The sequence below is a fragment of the Lepisosteus platostomus genome, chromosome 8 (genome assembly GCF_059453375.1).
Source record: "Lepisosteus platostomus isolate fLepPlt1 chromosome 8, fLepPlt1.hap1, whole genome shotgun sequence".
Classification (NCBI taxonomy): domain Eukaryota; kingdom Metazoa; phylum Chordata; class Actinopteri; order Semionotiformes; family Lepisosteidae; genus Lepisosteus; species Lepisosteus platostomus.
In genome coordinates this window covers 44,628,405-44,646,973 of record NC_142618.1, presented here as the reverse complement: position 1 = coordinate 44,646,973, position 18,569 = coordinate 44,628,405, and the positions used below count along the sequence as shown (strand labels likewise).

Below are 18,569 nucleotides of genomic sequence, written 5' to 3'. Positions count from 1 at the left end.
AGATAGAAGTATTTTGCCACTCAGCTAGCTCTCGTCATTGGCTGACAAGAGGCTGGTTTGATTTGCAGTCCAACAGTCAGAACTAGGTTAGTAATACACACTTGAAAGATAGAAGGAATACATCAAAAGGGCAAGGCAGTTACATTATCTCTTCTACACAGCAGCTCCACAAACTAAAAAGAAATAGTCCACTGCCACAACTATTTTTAAACAGTATATATTGTTTGGCCATTTTTCCCTTAGACACACTTTAGCATCATTATAACTGTTTTCAGTAATACAATTCACAGTATTTTCATAAAAAGTAGAGCAATAAGATAATATAAGCAAATAATCACATAGTTGTTAGTATTAGTCATAGTGAAGCTGCTCAATGAATAGATGAGCTATGTTTAGGTTCTAAAGCTACAGACAGGAAAGATTCATTCACCTAGTGATCTGTATTCAGCTCCTAGTGGTAAGGAATCCTATACTGTGGCATTCAAAGGAATGGGAAAGTAACTAAGGGACCATTAGTTCAAGTGAATCAGGAAAGTGTCACAAGGGGCCATGAAAGACCTACAATAGAAGAAATATGGGTAGCAGCGGTGGCTGTTGTTGTTAAATGGTAAAAAGTTACATTAGAACACAATCAATATAAGTCCTGGAAGGTGAGTGTGTTTGCAAGTTCTCTTAGTCTCAAATGACCAACACATAAAAAAGATACAATGTAATGGCCTTGATATTTACAGGTGTTCCCCGACAAGTACCATCGATATATTTTAGAAGTTTTGTGTAAGGTGAAATTGAGTTAGTTGAACACAAATTCACCATACAAAATAATGTAAATGAGTTTCAAAATTAACACATTGATACATTTCACTGCTTTCTTACGACTAGATTATGATTGATGATATAAGTGTTGAGGTGGCAGAGTGGCACGGTGTTTAGCATTGTTGTGTCACAGTGCTGCGGCCCTGGGTTCATTTCCTGGGGTGCGGTCTGCATGGAGTTTATGTTCTCCTCGTGTTTGTGTGGGTTTCCTCCCAGTAATGCACAGTCCAGAGACATACAGTTAGGTTATCTGGATTCTGGGACAATTGGCCTTGATGTGAGTGTACGCATGTTTGAATCTGTGATGGACAGCTGGCTGGGATAGGCTCCAGCTCCCCTGAGATCCTATATTAAAGAGGTTAGGAAATGCATGCATTCCTATAACCTAAATCTCTTTACCCTGGGTTCTGACGGTTTATGAGGTTAAATGAAAGCTCTCTGGTGTAAAAGTGTAAATTGTTAAAAAAAAACAATTCATTTGGTTTATTTATTGCACTATTTTTAGAGGGGCTAGCCTGTTGTTTTCACAGGAAAGCTCACAATCAGTACCACTGACAACATTTTTCACACTTAAGTCTAAAGTCAAACACTAAGCCAAGGGAGGCTGATTACTTTTTTCCTCACTTATGAGAATAATGTGTGACTTAAGTGAAACATTTTGGACAAAATAGTAATTAGTACTAGTAAGAAAGCAAAGTTAGATGTTCACTCATTTCAGCCCTTTAGGAGAGATGAATATGGATTTTGTCAACATAAAGGCCATCCCAGCCAGCTGCTCTTTGTTGTGAGAGCTCCGTCTGTTACCTACAATGACATTTTCCAGACAAAACACAACAAACACTTCAAATGGAAAAGGCTGAGTTGATCAAACTGGCCATAGTAAGGTATGGAAAACAAAATAACATCTTTACTAATTTCAGTGTAAGTAAAAATCAAGCCACAGTAGGAAAGTTATAAAATTGCATGGGGCAGTTATGGCATACTTTGTGCACTGTCTTGATGAAATCAAGATCTTTTTTGTCAAAAAAAGGTCAAACTCACTCTGCATTCATGAAAAATGGGCTGCAAAACTAATGTTTAGACATTACCAACACATTGAATGAACTCAGCCTCCATCTGCAGGGTGCAGTCAAACTGTTAGGGGTCTTTTCAAAACATGGAGGGCATTTCTTGTAAAACTTTCTGTTTTGTTGGAACACCTCAACTATTCCACTATTTCAAACATCTTAAAGAACGTTCAAAACATTGCACAATCTCTGTTGCCGGGATTGGAGTGTGCATGTGAGAATTGAGATCAGAATTTACTGTAAGATTTAAACCAGACAGCTTTGATAGCAGCGACATAGATTTTCAATGGATGGGTTCTGAAGACTCTCAAATGCAGCTAATGGAATTACAGTGCTCAGACTTATGAAACTCAAAGTTCTGGGATCTGTAAAACACACCTGAAGCTACTGAAAGTCAAATTTGACTGCTTGAAAAAAGTGACATTTTCACTTCTCTCAGCATCTGGATCAACATACCTTTGAGAACAGGTATTTCCGCACACGAAGTCCCTTCTACGTCCCTCCTGTAGCTGGTTAACAACTGAACACTCAGAGGCTTGCATGCTGCTTAAAGTGTCAAGCTATAAGCCTGATATTGGAGAGCTCAGCTAGGGAAAGCAAGGATCAAACTAAATGGTAAGATGTGTATTTTAATTATGTTTAATTATGTAAGCAGGGCTATTATTGACATTAAAAAAGTATCAATGGCACCCAATTCCATAAAATGTGCATGAGCTTACACTTGGCAAAGCTGCCGATCCCTGAACTAGAAGGTGGTAATGCAGCTAACTTGGCACAGAAATAAAATGGATGCTGTAAGAAATTAGATGGAACAGTTAATTACATTCTATAAATGATCATTAAAATGTACTCAGAAATTTATGAAATTAAGAAAATGTTCGTAGTTTTACTGTTTACTTTCTCTACGATCATACTCCAAATATAGCCCTATGCATTGAACAAAATGTCCTGCTTATGGTGCACCAAGGATAAACACAAGGCTCTCCTTGCACATTGGTGATCAATTTAAGATTTTATGACATGCAGGGTCATATGCTATACGTAAGCGAATAACAAAAGCTGAATATATAACGATACATTACGCTTCTCCCAGTGCATTTAGAAAATGTGCAAATGCACAAGGGTACAAGAATTTATTTCTGAGTCAAAACCGAACAGTGTTAATTAGGGACAAAACATTTTATGCTAATTAATTAGTTTGATAGTCTTAATGTCCAATACTTTTTTATTTGATCTAGTAAAAATACAAATTTCAGTCATGTACAGGGCAGCACAAAAGGCAACAACCAATAATGTATATCATCTTTATTTGAAAAATAATTCAATGTGTTTAGCAGTACATGACAAACCACCTTACAAACCACAAAAGACAGGTTGGTTTTGGAACAACAAAACTGGTAGTGAAGGTGGTGCCCGTAAGGGAATTCCATATCACGATTAATCTAACAGCAGGGAGCTGAAACACATTATTGACCAATTAGCAATAAGGATGAAAAGTTTTAAGCAGGATAAATAACAGAGAAAATATACAGTTTTAGTTTCCATTTACTAAGCATGGATTTTTTTATCAATTGAATGTCTCTCATGACACACATTATAATTAAACTATATATTTTTTTCTTTTTTGGTAACTTTTGTCTCAGTAAAAATTGCCTGTTAACTTTGTCCTTTCATTTCCTGTAGCTTAGAGTATGACAGCTCTTCTCCGAGATGGATGAAGCAGGACTGTCCAGAAACCATATGATAGCATGTAACATCCTGCAACAGAAAGGCAGGCACATGACCTTTGGAAGCTGCCATAACTCATACAGAATAACACTTTGTCACTAATATAAGTAATGAACACAATATTGATCTTGTTTTAAGGTCAGAAAAGACATTATCTGCCACTGTATTTCTTAGTGTGATGTACTAACTGTATCTCAGTCAGAATATCAAGATCAAATGACAATTACTATGGGATTTCAACTGGTCATGTTGAGGACTTCAAATAAAATGTCACAACTAAAGTGATTTCTTTTCATCACTCTATTTGCAATATCCAGTATAGAAATATATTGAAGCTGTAGCCTGTATCGGCAAGCAATAGACCCAAGGCAGGATACACCCTGGACAGGACATTATCGTTCACACATCCCTTCAAACAATCAAGGAAATCTATAGTATGTCATTTTGAAATGCGATTTGCGTTCTGTACATCATGTGGCAGCCTCAGACTCCCTATTTAAAACCCTCCCTTGATTCTATTTTCATTGAGACACAATACAAGTGAGTGTAAGAGGGTTAAATACCAATATGCTGTGTCTGCTCCCAGTCCTTCCGAGTCATGTCTGCATATCTGTAGCAGAAATCTGCCATTTACACTTGGCTTGGGTGCCCTGCAACACTATGCTCTGACCTTGAAGTAAAGAGCAGAATAATAAATGCTCAGCTCATGCACTATGGTCTGCTCAGCAAGAACAGAGAAGAGATCGAAGGCAGAAATGGCCATGCATATCCTGCAATAGAGCTTTTTATTTAGGATGGAGAAGAGAGGATGCATTTTTTTGGCTGCATTTGAGAACTACAAACTCATACATGCATAGTGTGTCAGAAAAGACACAGTGGTACATTGCACTCCGCATGAGAGAACACAATTTGATACACAATTTATGAGAGTTAAAGAAGAATCTGAAGTTCTCTGCAGTGTGATAGAGAATTATCTATTGTATCTGAAAATAATTATATACTTTAGCAACTCTGTGTGACTCACAGTGGTAAAGTAAACTATGTGACTGGATTACAGTAGTTGGAATGTTCACTACACCATATGAAGCCGAGCTGTGTGTCCTTTATCAAACTTTAAGCACAAAGTGCACTTAACATACAATCATCATTTGCATGAATGTAATAATACAGATAGGGTACATCTGACTAAACTCTCCATCTGCAATTACTTCTCAATCTTTTCAACGATCTACAGTATCTACCGAGGTTTCCGTAAAACTTTCATTTGCTATGATTTTTTTTGCCCTTCCTTTTGCCATTGCTTAGCAAATCTGGTGTAACGTTTATTTTTTTATCGACAAGTTTAGGTCACTTCATTCAGGTCTTTCACTTTAAAATCTGATCACTCCTCATCTTTGAACTTTTTTTCTGTTCAGCATCCATTATAATCCACAAACCCAAGCATGACTAAGGAATGAAACAATTAATAACATTTTCACTTGACTGAGTATATGCAAAAATTAGCTTTATATACAGTAGCTGCAGTTGAATGTTTCCATTATCACATTTTTTTTTTTACAAATTACAGTGTTTCTTTCAGTATTGGGTTCAGAAAGTTTAAAAATAGTCTGGCCTTAATAAAGATGACAATACTGTAAGGCTCACACTGGAATGTGGTTTGAGACATTGGAGGGTTGAAGATTTATGGATACTGCATACATAAGGGACTCCAGATAAGAGGTTTTCTTAGTTTGCTTTAAATAAAATGAAGCTGTGGAAGTTGAGACAAAATAATGTATACATTCATTATACAGTAGGACTTTTTTTTAAACCAATTCATCGGGGCAAATATGACAATGATTAACAGCTCAAACTTCTATTCACTGAAGATCTTATTTCTCTTTGTACATATACTTGAGAATACAAATAAATTAGGGGGCTATATTATGTGTATGTGTTTGTTTTAAATAACTTTAATTACTATATTATAAAACTTTCCCCTTTTCTTTCGTTTCACCTCAAACAGGGCAAAAATACATTCATAATAATAATATATCCATCCATTTTCTAACTGCTTCATCAAATTCAGGGTTGTGGGGGAGCTGGAGTCTATCTCTACAAGCAACAGGCACGAAAAGGGACACACCAGTCCATCGCAGGACAGATACACAGACACACACACCAGTGCCAATTTTCCCAGAAATCAATTAACCTACAAATGTGTCGTTGGACTGTGGGAGTACACCAGAGCACCCAGAGGAAACCCCACACAAACATGGTGAGAACATATGAACTCCACACAGAGAGCACACCAGGTCCCAAACTAAACCCAGGCCCCAGCACTGCAAGGCTGCAATTCTAGTGACTGCACCAGCCACAAAATATTCTTAAAACAAACAAAAAAATATATAAATAAACGTGCTGTTTTTAAATAAAGTTGAGTTATTTGCCTACAGTGCAAAGCCAGATGTGCCATTTTCATTTGGTGAAGACTCTCCACCAGCGGAATGATGATTGATGATTCATGATTTTTTCTCTCTAAAAATGCTTTATTTTGATGACAAGTTTTTTTAAGTTTACCATCATTACCGACGTCATCATAAGCAACATCAAAATCCATTCACTACTAGTGAATATTTAAGATGGTTAATGTATCATAAAGACAGTAGACTTTTGGCATTTTTAATATAACATGATGAGACCAGCCAAATATTTTGTCTCATGAGTGATGAGGAGAGGACATTTCTTCAATGCTTTACTTTCCAGGATAGGATAGATTTTGAGAAATTTCTCTTCCAAGCCCTGGAGCAAATTCTTGCAACATATTTCAGGGCTGTCCAAGCCTCTGGTCCTGGAGACCCATGGTGTCTCTAAAGCAGGAACATCTGAGGTGAAGTGTCAGTGCAGTTGCTAAACTTGTCCTATTAAGCTGAGCAAGAACCAGGAATAGACACTCCTGACATTAAGCATAGCACATGATATTCAATAATAAATCACAAGCAATAATATTATAAGGATACAATTACCATCAAGTGTGTTCCAGTTCTACTACTATATACACTACTATTTAATCCCAGGCAGTCAGTGCCAGATCTCTGTAGGCACAGTGCCTAGGGCCTACGGAATTTGTAGGGCCTACGTAGGAGGGAAACACTAGTGACTAATGAAAAATGAGCTGAAACAACAAGCTTGTGATCGACTCTAGGTGCTCCAAATCAATGATCATACGCTATCTAGCGGCTGTTCTAGAAACTAGAAGTATCGAAGTGATGATCACTAGACTCAGTACATCAATCAGGTGGTTTAGCATTAGAATAGTTTAAAGTGCGTCGTGTCAATCGACATAATTCAAGTTGCATTTACCCCTCTTTTTGCACATTTCGGAGTGAAAGTGCCTAGGGCCTACGAACACCAAAATCCGGCCCTGCAGGCAGTGGGGCAAAAAAGGGTGGCACAACGTTGCTTCTAGATGCTATCTGCGTAGAGTTTGTATGTTCTTCCTGTGTTCACGTGGTTTTACTCAAAATGCTCTGTTTTCCTCCCAAAGTCCAAAGAAAAGATGGTAGATTAAATGACTTCTTGTAAATTTGGCCCTTTTATGAGCGTGTGCATGTGTATGTAGTGTACCAAGCTACAAAGTGGCGTCCCACCCAGGGTGTATCCTGCTTGCCGGGATGGGCTCCAGCACGCCCTGCAGCCCTGGAATGGATAAGCGGAATAGAAAATGGATCAATGGATAAACAAACTGTGGTAAGATGGCGGGAGCAGTTTGGGAATTGAGGCAGGAAACGCTATTGCCTTCAAGCTGGTAAATGAAGTAGGGGAAGGCATTTCTTGTAGCCGATGTGAAAGTTCAACTCTCGTCAGACCATCAGAATGAACACAATACAGAACCTCTCTGCAGATCCGGGGAGTCAGCATTCTTAAATGAAGGTCCATGTGAAACTGGCTTTGTCTGTGTTAAATTAGGAGCACATCCTCTGGGCTTTGGCACCAGTTTGCAAGGATGCTCTTCTCACAGGTCGAATAGAAGAGTAGTACTGCAGCAGGCAGCTCGCCCAGCCCAAAGCTTGATTTGGGAATACAAGTACCTCCTTTTAGTTATTGAAATCTGTGATCAGGTGCGCTCTTTTTGAATTTTTTATGATTAAGCATTTGTCCTCCGCAATAGGTATTTTAAAACAGTTAGTTTTAAAATGTAAGTATAATAATAAACTTTAGTTTATATAGCACCTTTAGAAGTATCTTCTCTAGACGAGTTAAGGGAAAAGCAAATAAATAAACAGTTTAAACAAATGAATAGAGTAACTAAGTTAGAAGATACAATTAGCACAAAGAAACACAAGGGATTAGAAATGTAATAGAAGATGCAAGGAATGACATCCTTTTACATAAAAGCCTAATTATGCAAAGGTGGTATAGATTTGTCAGAGTTTGGGTCTAACATAAATTAATTTGCACATCAGGCAGAGGGACAAGCAATTCATACAATATGTGGAAAGGACTGACGGCAACATAAACACCACTGCTTTGTGATGTTTCAGCGTTTATTGGATAAATACTGATGGCATTTAAATAAAGGTATCCATTAAAAACGGAAACCTGAAGCTCTGCAAATAATACAGCATCTACCTGCATCTGTTCACAAATCAGAATTCTGCAATTCAAAACCAGTTCCGGAGATACTAATATTTTATTTACACAAATAGTCTTTACAGCTATTAAATAATTCTCTATTTCTCATTATATATTTTGAAAAATATTAACTTTGGTGGTTTTTGATCTCGGAGTCTGAGCGCAGTTGCATCAACCCACAGCCACGTAAGTAACAGCTAATAATAATATAAAAATTGCTTACACTTATATAGCGCTTTTCTGGACACTCCACTCAAAGCGCTTTACAGGTAATGGGGACACCCCTCCACCACCACCAATGTGCAGCATTCACCTGTTAAGTATTTCAAACACTCCGATCATTTTAGTAGTTCCTGTCCTGGCCGAGAAGACCGATGCGGGATACTCAACTGTGAGATTGCGGGGGGGTGGCTCTGTGGCTAAGGATCTGCGCCTTTGGCTGGAAAATTGCCAGTTCGCATTCTGTAGCCGGCAGAGGAATCCTACTCTGTTGGGCCCCTGAGCAAGGCCCTTAACCCCAACTGCTCCAGGGGTGCTGTACAATGGCTGACCCTGCCCTGCACTCTGACCCCAAGGTTCTCTCCCTGTCTGTGTCTCATGGAGAGCAAGCTGGGGTATGCGAAAAGACGAATTCCTAATGCAAGAAATTGTATTGGGCTAATAAAGCAACATTATTATTATTATTATTAATTTTAACATAAAACTGAGGAACATTATCCCCGGCTAAAGGAATGGCATTATTCTAAACTAGAAGACAGCGGCCACCTTACCCCCCTAGGGACTTTCCGATCCAAAAATATCCCTCGTGTAATTTCTTTTTTCAACAGGCTTCGCATTTTCAAGGCAAGCAACATAAAATGAGTGTAGTAGAAAATATTACGTCACTTTCTTCTCCAGTAGCCGTTACGGTATTATCAAGCGCATTGCTACGTTACAACACCTGCAGTCTCAATTTCAAAACCCACTTTATCACGAAAACTGTATTTCCTTTACACCAAGATCTTTATTCATAATTGACCTTGCATTTCTACACCGCATGTTCATTTTTCCCATTTCCATTAAATACATAAAAAGCTTTATTTTACTATAAGTTATATGTATCACTACTCTGTAATTTATTTTAGTTTATGGATGTCCATATGCATATTAAACAATATGCACTACTGTATATGTACTTTTAATATTTGTATTTTTTAGCACGTACATCACGTTTCAAGATACATTGTGTAACAGGATGAAAAAAAAATCTCATCCGCCTGAAAATACATAAAGTTTGACTAGTCTCACAAATCGTAAACTAATTGTTTTAAAAATGTTTTAAAAGCCGGCAGAGCTTTAAGAAACGATGATATGAAACACAACAAACGTCTCTCTCAGCACAAACTCACTCACACTCACCTTCTCCGCTCTCCAGTCCTGACACTTTATTATTGAGCAGTTCCTGTTTTGCCTGTTTAATTTGAACTTTTTTATCAAACTAAAACAATGGAATTAAACATTAGATTAATATTCTAACATAAATATTACACTAATTAAATATGTATTATTACATAAAGCAATTTGTGGGAAATCAGTCCACAATTATTAAGATTTCTATCGAGGCTCCTCGATAGTAAACTATCCTACGGCCCTTGCAGGAGTAGATCGCAGTTTTTTCCCCAAGATGGCAGCCTCCAGCAGAAGTCAGGTGCTTTCTCTGTACAGGCTGTTGATGAAGGAGAGCAGTAAATTTCCTTCATACAACTACAGGTATTTGATCACTGCTTATTGCTAATTACTCGTGATCGCATGAATCATATAGCGGGCACTTCAGTTAACGCTGTGCCATGTTATACAAGTGTTGTCATTGCAGTGTAACAAAGCTTTCAGGTTATAGATAGGATCTGAAAGTACGGTTGCATTTTTATAGCACATAGAAGTAATGATATTATTTAGCAGCAACATCCGTGTCCTCTTCTGGACCCAGCGGAGAATAACCCGCACTTGTACCTTACTTGCGATGTTGATATGAAAACCTGCTTTATTAACTATGACCTTTTGGTTATGTGTTTTAGTTTTCGAAAACAATAACCCGATCCACAATTAGAGGGATAAATGTATCTTTTCTTTCCTGCAGTGATCTGATTTATAAAGTATTTATTCCTATAGAATTACGGAGCACAATGTGATCATTTGTATTTTCTTAATTACAATACTATCCCGAAATACTTGAATCGAAAAAAGTTAATTCCGTGTCCATTGTTGTGCACCTGTGATAGCATAAAGTAAAACCTATTACACGTCGTATTTCAGTTCCCGGATAATTAATTGCAGTCTGTTGTCGCATTAAATGTTATCCAAAACTACACACAAAATGATCTGTTTTCAGCATTTGATAAGATTGTAGTTTTTTGCTTAAGCCAAAGCCCTCCCTTCTCTGAGTTGTTACACAAGCTGTGAGATAAAGGTAAAAGGTTTTGATACATTGACATCACAGTTTATGTTAATAACACATCATTGGACACCTTTAATTATCTATGTAACGATTTTTTACTATGACAGCCCTTGGAGAGCGCAGGTATACAGTATATAGTATAAAGGATTTTAAAGTACATGAAGAGTAAAAAGGTTTTTCTCCAGCTTCTCCAACCGCTAGATAGAAACCCTGTGACACTAACAGCACGCAGTATATCGCGTCAGTACACAATACAATGCAAAGACAAATTTCACTTGGCTCTACAGAAACTGCTATTTAAGCAACACTATGATCCTGTCAAACTAGTACTAAATTTCAGTAGTATATCTTACAGCACCGAACACTTAATTTATAACAAGTCTTAACAATGTCGTTACACAAACCCTGAACGTGATGTACAATCGTGTTTTGCACAACCATAAATTATGTAGCAGAAATCATACGCTTTAAAGATCCTGCTGTTAAAAAGCCTTTGAAACACAATAATGGTGGTTCTTGGCTTAGACAGTAATTTTGTCTAAATTGCAAACATGTAGATTTTCCCTGTTCGTTTGCTTACTTGAATTCCATGGGCAATTTATCATTTACAGACTGTTGAAACTATAGTAATGAAATTAAACTTGCAGCCTGTTTTTGTGTAAAAATGTTACTGGATTGAATGGACTAAAAAACAAAAATTAATAACAGCTAGCTCCCCATCCATGGTGTTGAGGTTAACAAGAAAGGGCTGGATGAGATACCTGGATCAATTAACTAACAGTTAACTTCCACAAAATGGCTGGGTACCTTGTTGCATAGTCCCACATCCCCACGTGTCTCATGCTCACAATTTTAAATGGGCTTCTACATAATTTCCACTTGTGTCCTCTGGTTTTTGTCTTGCTTTTCATTCTGAAGCAATCCGCTGGATTGATGCTGTGTCACTGCGTTTTAGGACTGTGAATACACAGATCTCCTTGTAGGATTCTGTGTTCAAGACTACAGTATAGGGCTTGAGTTCCTTCAGCCTGTCAGTATAGGACATGTACCCAATTTACACATTGTGCTTTCCAGATTGAATTTTGGTAGTTTAATGTTATTGAAACAAAAGTAAAAGTACTGGAGATAGATGCAGTCAGCTACACAATTTATAATTTACAGTATCTTGTTTTGAAAAACACCATAATAATCCCGACATTAATAATGTATTTTGCGGACTGGACGGACATGGACCTATTAAGAAAAATTGAAAACCTCCCCGACTCTCTTTCTACTTGTTTTTATCCGAGAAATTTTAACTCCCTTCTCACTTTTTATAACTCATAACTTAATCACATCAATTTATCACTTTTTGCTTCCATTTATATAGTTTTTGTTAGAAAGACTAGGAAATATTGTTTCACAATTATCACATAAGTTAATTTTTAGGATCCTATTTGCGTTTGTTTTGTGCAGCATTATTAATATAGGAATGCATATAATGCTTAATATGCAGTATATATAACATTCTGACATTTCTGTTAACTTTCAAAACGTATTCTTTATGCGATTGTTGTTGTCATTTGTAAAGTAGTTCATGTTCCTGTGGCTAAAGAAATAGATTTTTTTGTATCTGGGGTTTACCAGTTCAGTCCTGACTGCTCTTTTAGTAGGACCTAAAGCCTGTGTTTCTGCTGTGGCTTGTACTGCAGGTCCTGATTTTTTTAGGCCCTCTAAGCTTTGTTTATATTCAATGCATCTGCTGAATGTTGTTATTATAATGTAAAAACAAAGTTTTGTAAAGTATGTGTGGTAAAAACACAATCCTTTACTGGGAACACTAGGCTCACAGTCTAGTTCCTCTGCTTGGCATTTCCTGATAGTTAAGATATTGGATGTGCAGTAAGGCATCCTTGGGCTGTATCCCAGGGGTAGGAATTGTCCTGAGGTGGAAGCTCGGAGCTTGATGTATGCCACAACTGTGAAAAGCAGCATGGCTCCATTTTTGCCCGATCCTATTAGCACAGTGTTGCAAGTGAACAGATCCTAATTAAAAGTGCTCACCATCTGCCGGAGCCCAGCACCGAGGTGGCCCACAGCATTTACCTTCCCTCATTGATTACAATGTATTATTTATCACGTTTTTTGCTGTTTCATAAGATGCAGGATAGCAAATGCCACTAGCAAAACGGGAGGTCTTTACTCCTCACCACCCACAGCTAGTGTGATGTGCCCCCTTCCCACGAGATGTGTGTGCATTAGGAACTCTCTGCTCCACAGTTGTATAATCAGTATTATACCTTTTGCTTAAAATAGAAGCTGTAGTTCTGCTCTCATTTGTACCTTACTCGCGTTGAAGAACACTTTGCTTTTGACAGCCAGTGCTATATATATCTATCCTTTTGTTTGAAAAATTATGTGAATTATTTCTTATGTGAATGAATTCTAATTGAATTGCCTTATTTTGATGATTATGGACCTTTTAGTTGGAAGTTCTGCGCCAAGGTACATTGGGTGGCTATTGCATTGAAACACTGTGAATTGGAGGGCTGCAATATCTGGTGTGAAAAAAATGGAATGAAAATCTTCCTTTTATTATTGTTTTTTTTTTTTTGTACTTCAGAGTTTTGAAAGTAAGGTATTAAATTCCCAATGACTAACCTGGGTTTTTAACACAGCAGCCATATCAGCAGCCATAACCCAGCAGGTGAGCCTGGTCAGTACCTGGATGGGAGACCTCCTGGGAAAAACTAAGGTTGCTGCTGGAAGAGGTGTTAGTGGCAACAGCAGGGGGGCGCTCACTCTGCGGTCTGTGTGGGTCCTAATGGCCCAGTATAGTGACAGGGACACTATACTGTAAAAAGGTGCCGTCCTTCGGGTGAGATGTAAAACTGAGGTTCTGCAGTCAGCTTTTAATACTTCATACTGTTAATAATCCCCATCTATGAACTGGCTTCCTCACTCTGTTCACTCTGTTCTCCTCCCCACTGATAGCTAACGTTTAGTGAGCGTACTGTGCACACTATGGCTGCCGTCGCATCATCCAGGTTGGGGGTAGTTCTATAAAACAGCTTACATAGCCTTCATATGTAGTATTTGTATGTTGTATTCTGTAGCCCATACAACTATTATTATTTCATTATTATTACATTATACTGTAAATATGATCAATTCCAGGTCTAACATTGTTGGATCTTGGTGGACAATGTGTTTACAATAATTCAGTAGTCATATGAAGTAATCAGTAATTCATCACGATCATAGTAAGATAACTATTGTTATTGTTCTTTTGCACAATGACTGTCTTAATCTGGGAAACAAAATGCAGTAGAGCGCATTGCACTGAATGAAATAAAACTGAAATAAGCTAAAACGGTTGAATAATAGTTTTTCATATGCAAAATCCTATTACTGAAGTAATTTTCATTTGGAATTCTCTTTTTCACCATTTAATGTCAAAATATTTGTCATCTGTCACAACTGAGAACCCATTTAGTGTTTCATAAAATTAAATAAAGTCCTTTGATCTACACAGAAATAAATATAAAACAGTCCAGCTGCATGAGCAGCTTGTTCATTCTAGAAAATGAAACAGCTCTAGTAAGCCAGCATAATAACATGTAATGAGAGAACTTAATGTTTTTTTTAGCATTAATCCTGACTAATAAAATTTGGTGCAAATATGTGTGCATTCCCCAGTTCCAGATGCATATTTTCCCTAAATGCAAATCTCAACATCAAACCCTAAAAGTTAGTATTTTTTTCATTTGGCTTGGTCTGTCTTGTTTTACCCCTATGAAAGAGAAAGAGATCATTCGGCCAAGTTTGCTTGTGTGATTGCCGCAAGCTGACTTAACTACCTTAAATACCCCAAGATACCTTGTTTTCGGAGAGTCACCCTCACTAGTTTGCTGGGTGCTTCATCCTAGACATCCTAGACAATTCTTTATGAAACAAGGGGAGGCTTTTCAGCTCATCTTGTTTGTAAAGGCGTACTACTTGTTTTCAGTACTAAAAGCACCTGTAATTAATATGCACATGCATATTCATTCAAATATTCATTCAACCTCTCTGTGTTAGATATTCATTGAATTATTTTGCTTCTCAGCAGTGGAGTAATGGTTAAGGTTCTGGATTAGTAAATGGAACGTTGTTACTTCAAATCCCAGCTAGACCAGCTAGCACGATACCTCATTCAGATCTCTTCAATGACATGCCCTTCGGTATCAAAGACTACCAATGTACCACTTTAAATACAAATGACAGACAAATGCATTCATAAGAGTCTGCAGTACTCTTCATAGACAATAGTGTCATCTTGAGTACAACTATAGTATGGAACTCTTGAAGGTCTTGTGTCTGAAGTAGAGCATGATTCCTTGTGACTTGTCTTCTTGTGAGAAAAAATCTCTGCTTTTATGGTGCTGCATCTTTATCTTTTAATAACTATTTATATGGTGCAAAGTAGTACTGTAGCTCCAGATGGAAGAAGAAGATGTCAGTTCTATAGTACTGGTTAGTGGCTTTGAACCGATGTGATTAAGTGTTTGTGATGTGATGCACTACGCTACAGATGTTACACTCACCCTGGCTGATTCATCCTGCAAAGGAAGAGAAGTCTAAGTTTTAATTTCCCTGTGTAAATTTGTGCATGAATAATAAATAAGCATGAAACACAGATTTGACCTTAGAAGATCAAAACACAATCCTTTAATATCTACAATTACCATTTTCAGTCGAGTGCTTTATTCTGGAATTAATTGGCAGAGATTAGTGTGATTTATGTAACAGCACATAATCAGCTCATTTTCTTTTAATAGAGTCATTAATTATTTTTTTTTTTACCACCAGGCATTTTTTTTTCTGTCAACTATTGGTTTAATTTGAAGAAACAAAATGATTTACTATGCCACATCAATAGGATATTATCTGAGAAGAATTTAATGGTTGTGTCCAATATGTCATCATTCCCCTCCGGTAATTTACATACCATGCAGCCCAGATCAGGATGTCAGAACAACGCCTCCCCGGTGACATCCTGCTTCTGTGTTTATAGTTCTAAAAAGAAAAGCTTTGATTTTTTACTTTTCTCTCCACCCTCCATTTGTTGATATTTTACACAGGGATTTAATTGTTACAGATGAAGAAACTTTTATAAATTTGGCTTAAAAAAATCCCAATTGATAATTGATTCTCTGCGATCAGTCTCAGAATGGACTTGATCCCTTAAAGATAGGATAGCTTATGCCTAGTTCCTCATGGACACTCTTTCTATAGGGCACTACAGACACCTTTTTACACGGCCAAGGGAGTTCATACACTATGTGGTCAGGTTCTGGCAACCAGCTTTTTTTGTCCGCTTTTCTAAACAATTTAATATTTAGTACCTATACATGGCATTTTTCTGAATGACAACCCCATTCTTGGCCTGTGGTCAACCAGATATGGTTAACCGTTCTCATGACAGATAAGACAAAGACTGTTGGTTCTGCATTGAGTTCTGTCCTGCTCAAATCCAAAGTTCTGGAAAAAAGAGAGACAGTGTTTTAGAGAAGTATTTAGGCGTTTAAGAGAACTGCTGCTGATATAGTGAAATTCTTATTGCATGGTAGAACCTTAGGAGGGTATGACTGATGGCGAATATTACCAGCACTGTAGTTTCTTGATGATAAAGAGAATTAGCTCTTAAAGAGAAGCAAATAATGAAAAAAAACAAAACAGTGACACAATAATATTTAGCACGCATATCAAAAACCTGAATTTCTGAACTCCCAAAAACTCACACGGGACTGCTCTTTTTATGCCTTACACATACTATCAATGACTTCAGGGCTGAAAGTTCTGCTGTGGTCTGGAAAAGACTGTACCTGCAATCTGAGTCTGATAGGTTAGGTCCAGTAATGGTATCTTTTCCTTCCGGGATTCCAAGTTGCCAATGGATGGCTGCCACTCCAACCCATCCCCCTAGCTAAAAGGACCTACCTTCATGTGTAATGGAAGTATTTAATATTTTCTCATTCTTGAGGGTATTTTTTTTAATTAGAATCTCCAATTGTCTTTTTTTGCTGGAGACACCCGATTTTGGAATTTACAGTTGTGTGGTTTTCATGCCTAGGTTCACAGTTATGAACCCTGCAACCACACACAGGAGATTGACTCTTCTGACCCACCCACCTTTGATGTTCTCATCTCACAAGAAAGGTGCTGTTTCTTGAGCAGGAAGAGGATGTTTCAGTTTTGTCCTGCTGGGATGTTGTCACATCAGAATGATACTGCAAGAAGCAAACGAGATTCCAAGGCTTGTTAACGCAGTGTCATTCACTCAGGTTGCTATCACTCGTTACAAGTGGAATTCTTTAGAGGCAAGTCACTCCTGCTCAGACTTTCACACGTAAATGAGCATATGTCTGTCTTAGGTGTCATGATTTGTGCTTTCTCTGAAGGGTTGAGAATCATTGATGGTCTATTGTGCTGCAACAGCTTAGACAACACAGAAGGCAAAGGACAGTGTATTGATTTAGTTTATCTATCAACATACGAGTAGAACAAATGCAGTTGATAAGTGAGGCACATTAGTTACTCTTTGTGTTTTTCTTTTTGGATTTTCACCAATATTTACATTTAACATCTACTAACATCACAGTCAGTAATAAATTATGAATTAATTCCAATGATGGTAAAAATCATTTAATCAATATCCTGAAATATACATGCATAGTGATGTTTCTGCTGTTGTTCAGTACACAGTCTTTCTGTCTTCTTAATTAATTCCATTTGTTACAATTTTCTTGGGAAATTATAAGAAATTATAATTTATTTTCACTACATATATATAAATGCATAAGCACTGTATACTTTGACTTTTCTAAGCAGTCTATATTTCATTACATTTTGTACTGTTAATAAAATGTGTTTGCAACCTTGATTCTGAAGATGATGATGATGATAATAATAATAATAATAATAATAATTGCTTACATTTATATAGTACTTTTCTGGACACTCCACTCAAAGCTCTTTACAGGTAATGGGGACTCCCCTCCACCACTACCAATGTGCAGCCCCACCTAGATGATGCAACAGCAGCCAGAGTGCACCAGTACGCTCACCACATACCAGCCCTCAGTGGGAAGGAGAACAGAGTGATGAAGCCAGTTCGTACAGTAGATGAGGATTATTAGGAGGCCATGATTTGTAAGGGCCAATGGGAAATTTGGCCAGGACACCAGGGTAACACCCCTACTCTTTTCAAGAAATGCCCTGGGATTTTTAATGATCACAGAGAGTCAGAACCCCGGTTTTACGTCTCATCTGAAGGATGGCATCTTTTTACAGTATGGTGTCCCCGTCACTATATTGGGGGCATTAGAACCCACACAGACCGCATGGTGAACACCCCCTGCTGCTCCCACTAACAACTCTTCTAGCAGCAGCCTTAGTTTTTCCCAGCTCTCCCATCCAGGCACTGACCAGGCTCACACCTGCTGAACATCAGTGGGCTGCTGATTGTGAGTTGCAGGGTGATATAGCCGCTGGTGTGGGTTATAACAACAAGTTGAAACATGTAACTGTTGTGTTCAGGTGAAGATGAAACTATGTGAATGTGAGAGGACGCCATTCAGCTCTTTTGGCTTTTACTGGTTGCTAGCATGTAATTAACCTGAGGATCATTCTCATCAACTGTATCTTGAAGTGTTCAGCTTCGCCAACAAGGCTGGATAGCATATTCGAGACTCCTTCAAACCTTTGTGTTTCTCTTCACTCATTATGACTTCCCTTAATATTCAATGAATAACTCCTGCTTCGTATTGCACTGTTGATCTTGAAGAAATCCGTTACAACTGTGGATTTTGAGTATATTAATCAAGTCCTCACTTGTTTCAAACCTGGGTATTCTTGAACAATGCAAAAACATACACATAGACTTACTGCAC

The 18,569-nt window shown here is 37.7% G+C and overlaps 2 protein-coding genes across 5 annotated transcripts in view; one reads left to right on the top strand and one right to left on the bottom strand.

Annotated features, from left to right (window-relative positions):
• fars2 (phenylalanyl-tRNA synthetase 2, mitochondrial) overlaps positions 1 to 9,749 on the bottom strand; it is a 192,858-nt gene extending 183,109 nt beyond the window's left edge. For 2 of the 3 annotated variants that reach the window (XM_088643636.1, XM_088643638.1), the window contains exon 1: positions 9,621 to 9,749. The gene's annotated coding sequence lies outside the window, so the exon portion shown is untranslated. The remainder of the gene's footprint in view (positions 1 to 9,620) is intronic. The other variant, XM_088643637.1, reaches the window with a different exon arrangement.
• Positions 9,750 to 9,832: 83 nt separating this feature from the next.
• The window catches only part of lyrm4a (LYR motif containing 4 a), an 81,670-nt gene continuing 72,933 nt past the window's right edge, over positions 9,833 to 18,569 (top strand). For both annotated transcript variants that reach the window (XM_088643640.1, XM_088643641.1), the window contains exon 1: positions 9,833 to 9,971. In XM_088643640.1, the coding sequence (XP_088499766.1) occupies positions 9,886 to 9,971 (86 nt within the window). In that variant the 5' untranslated portion in view covers positions 9,833 to 9,885. The remainder of the gene's footprint in view (positions 9,972 to 18,569) is intronic.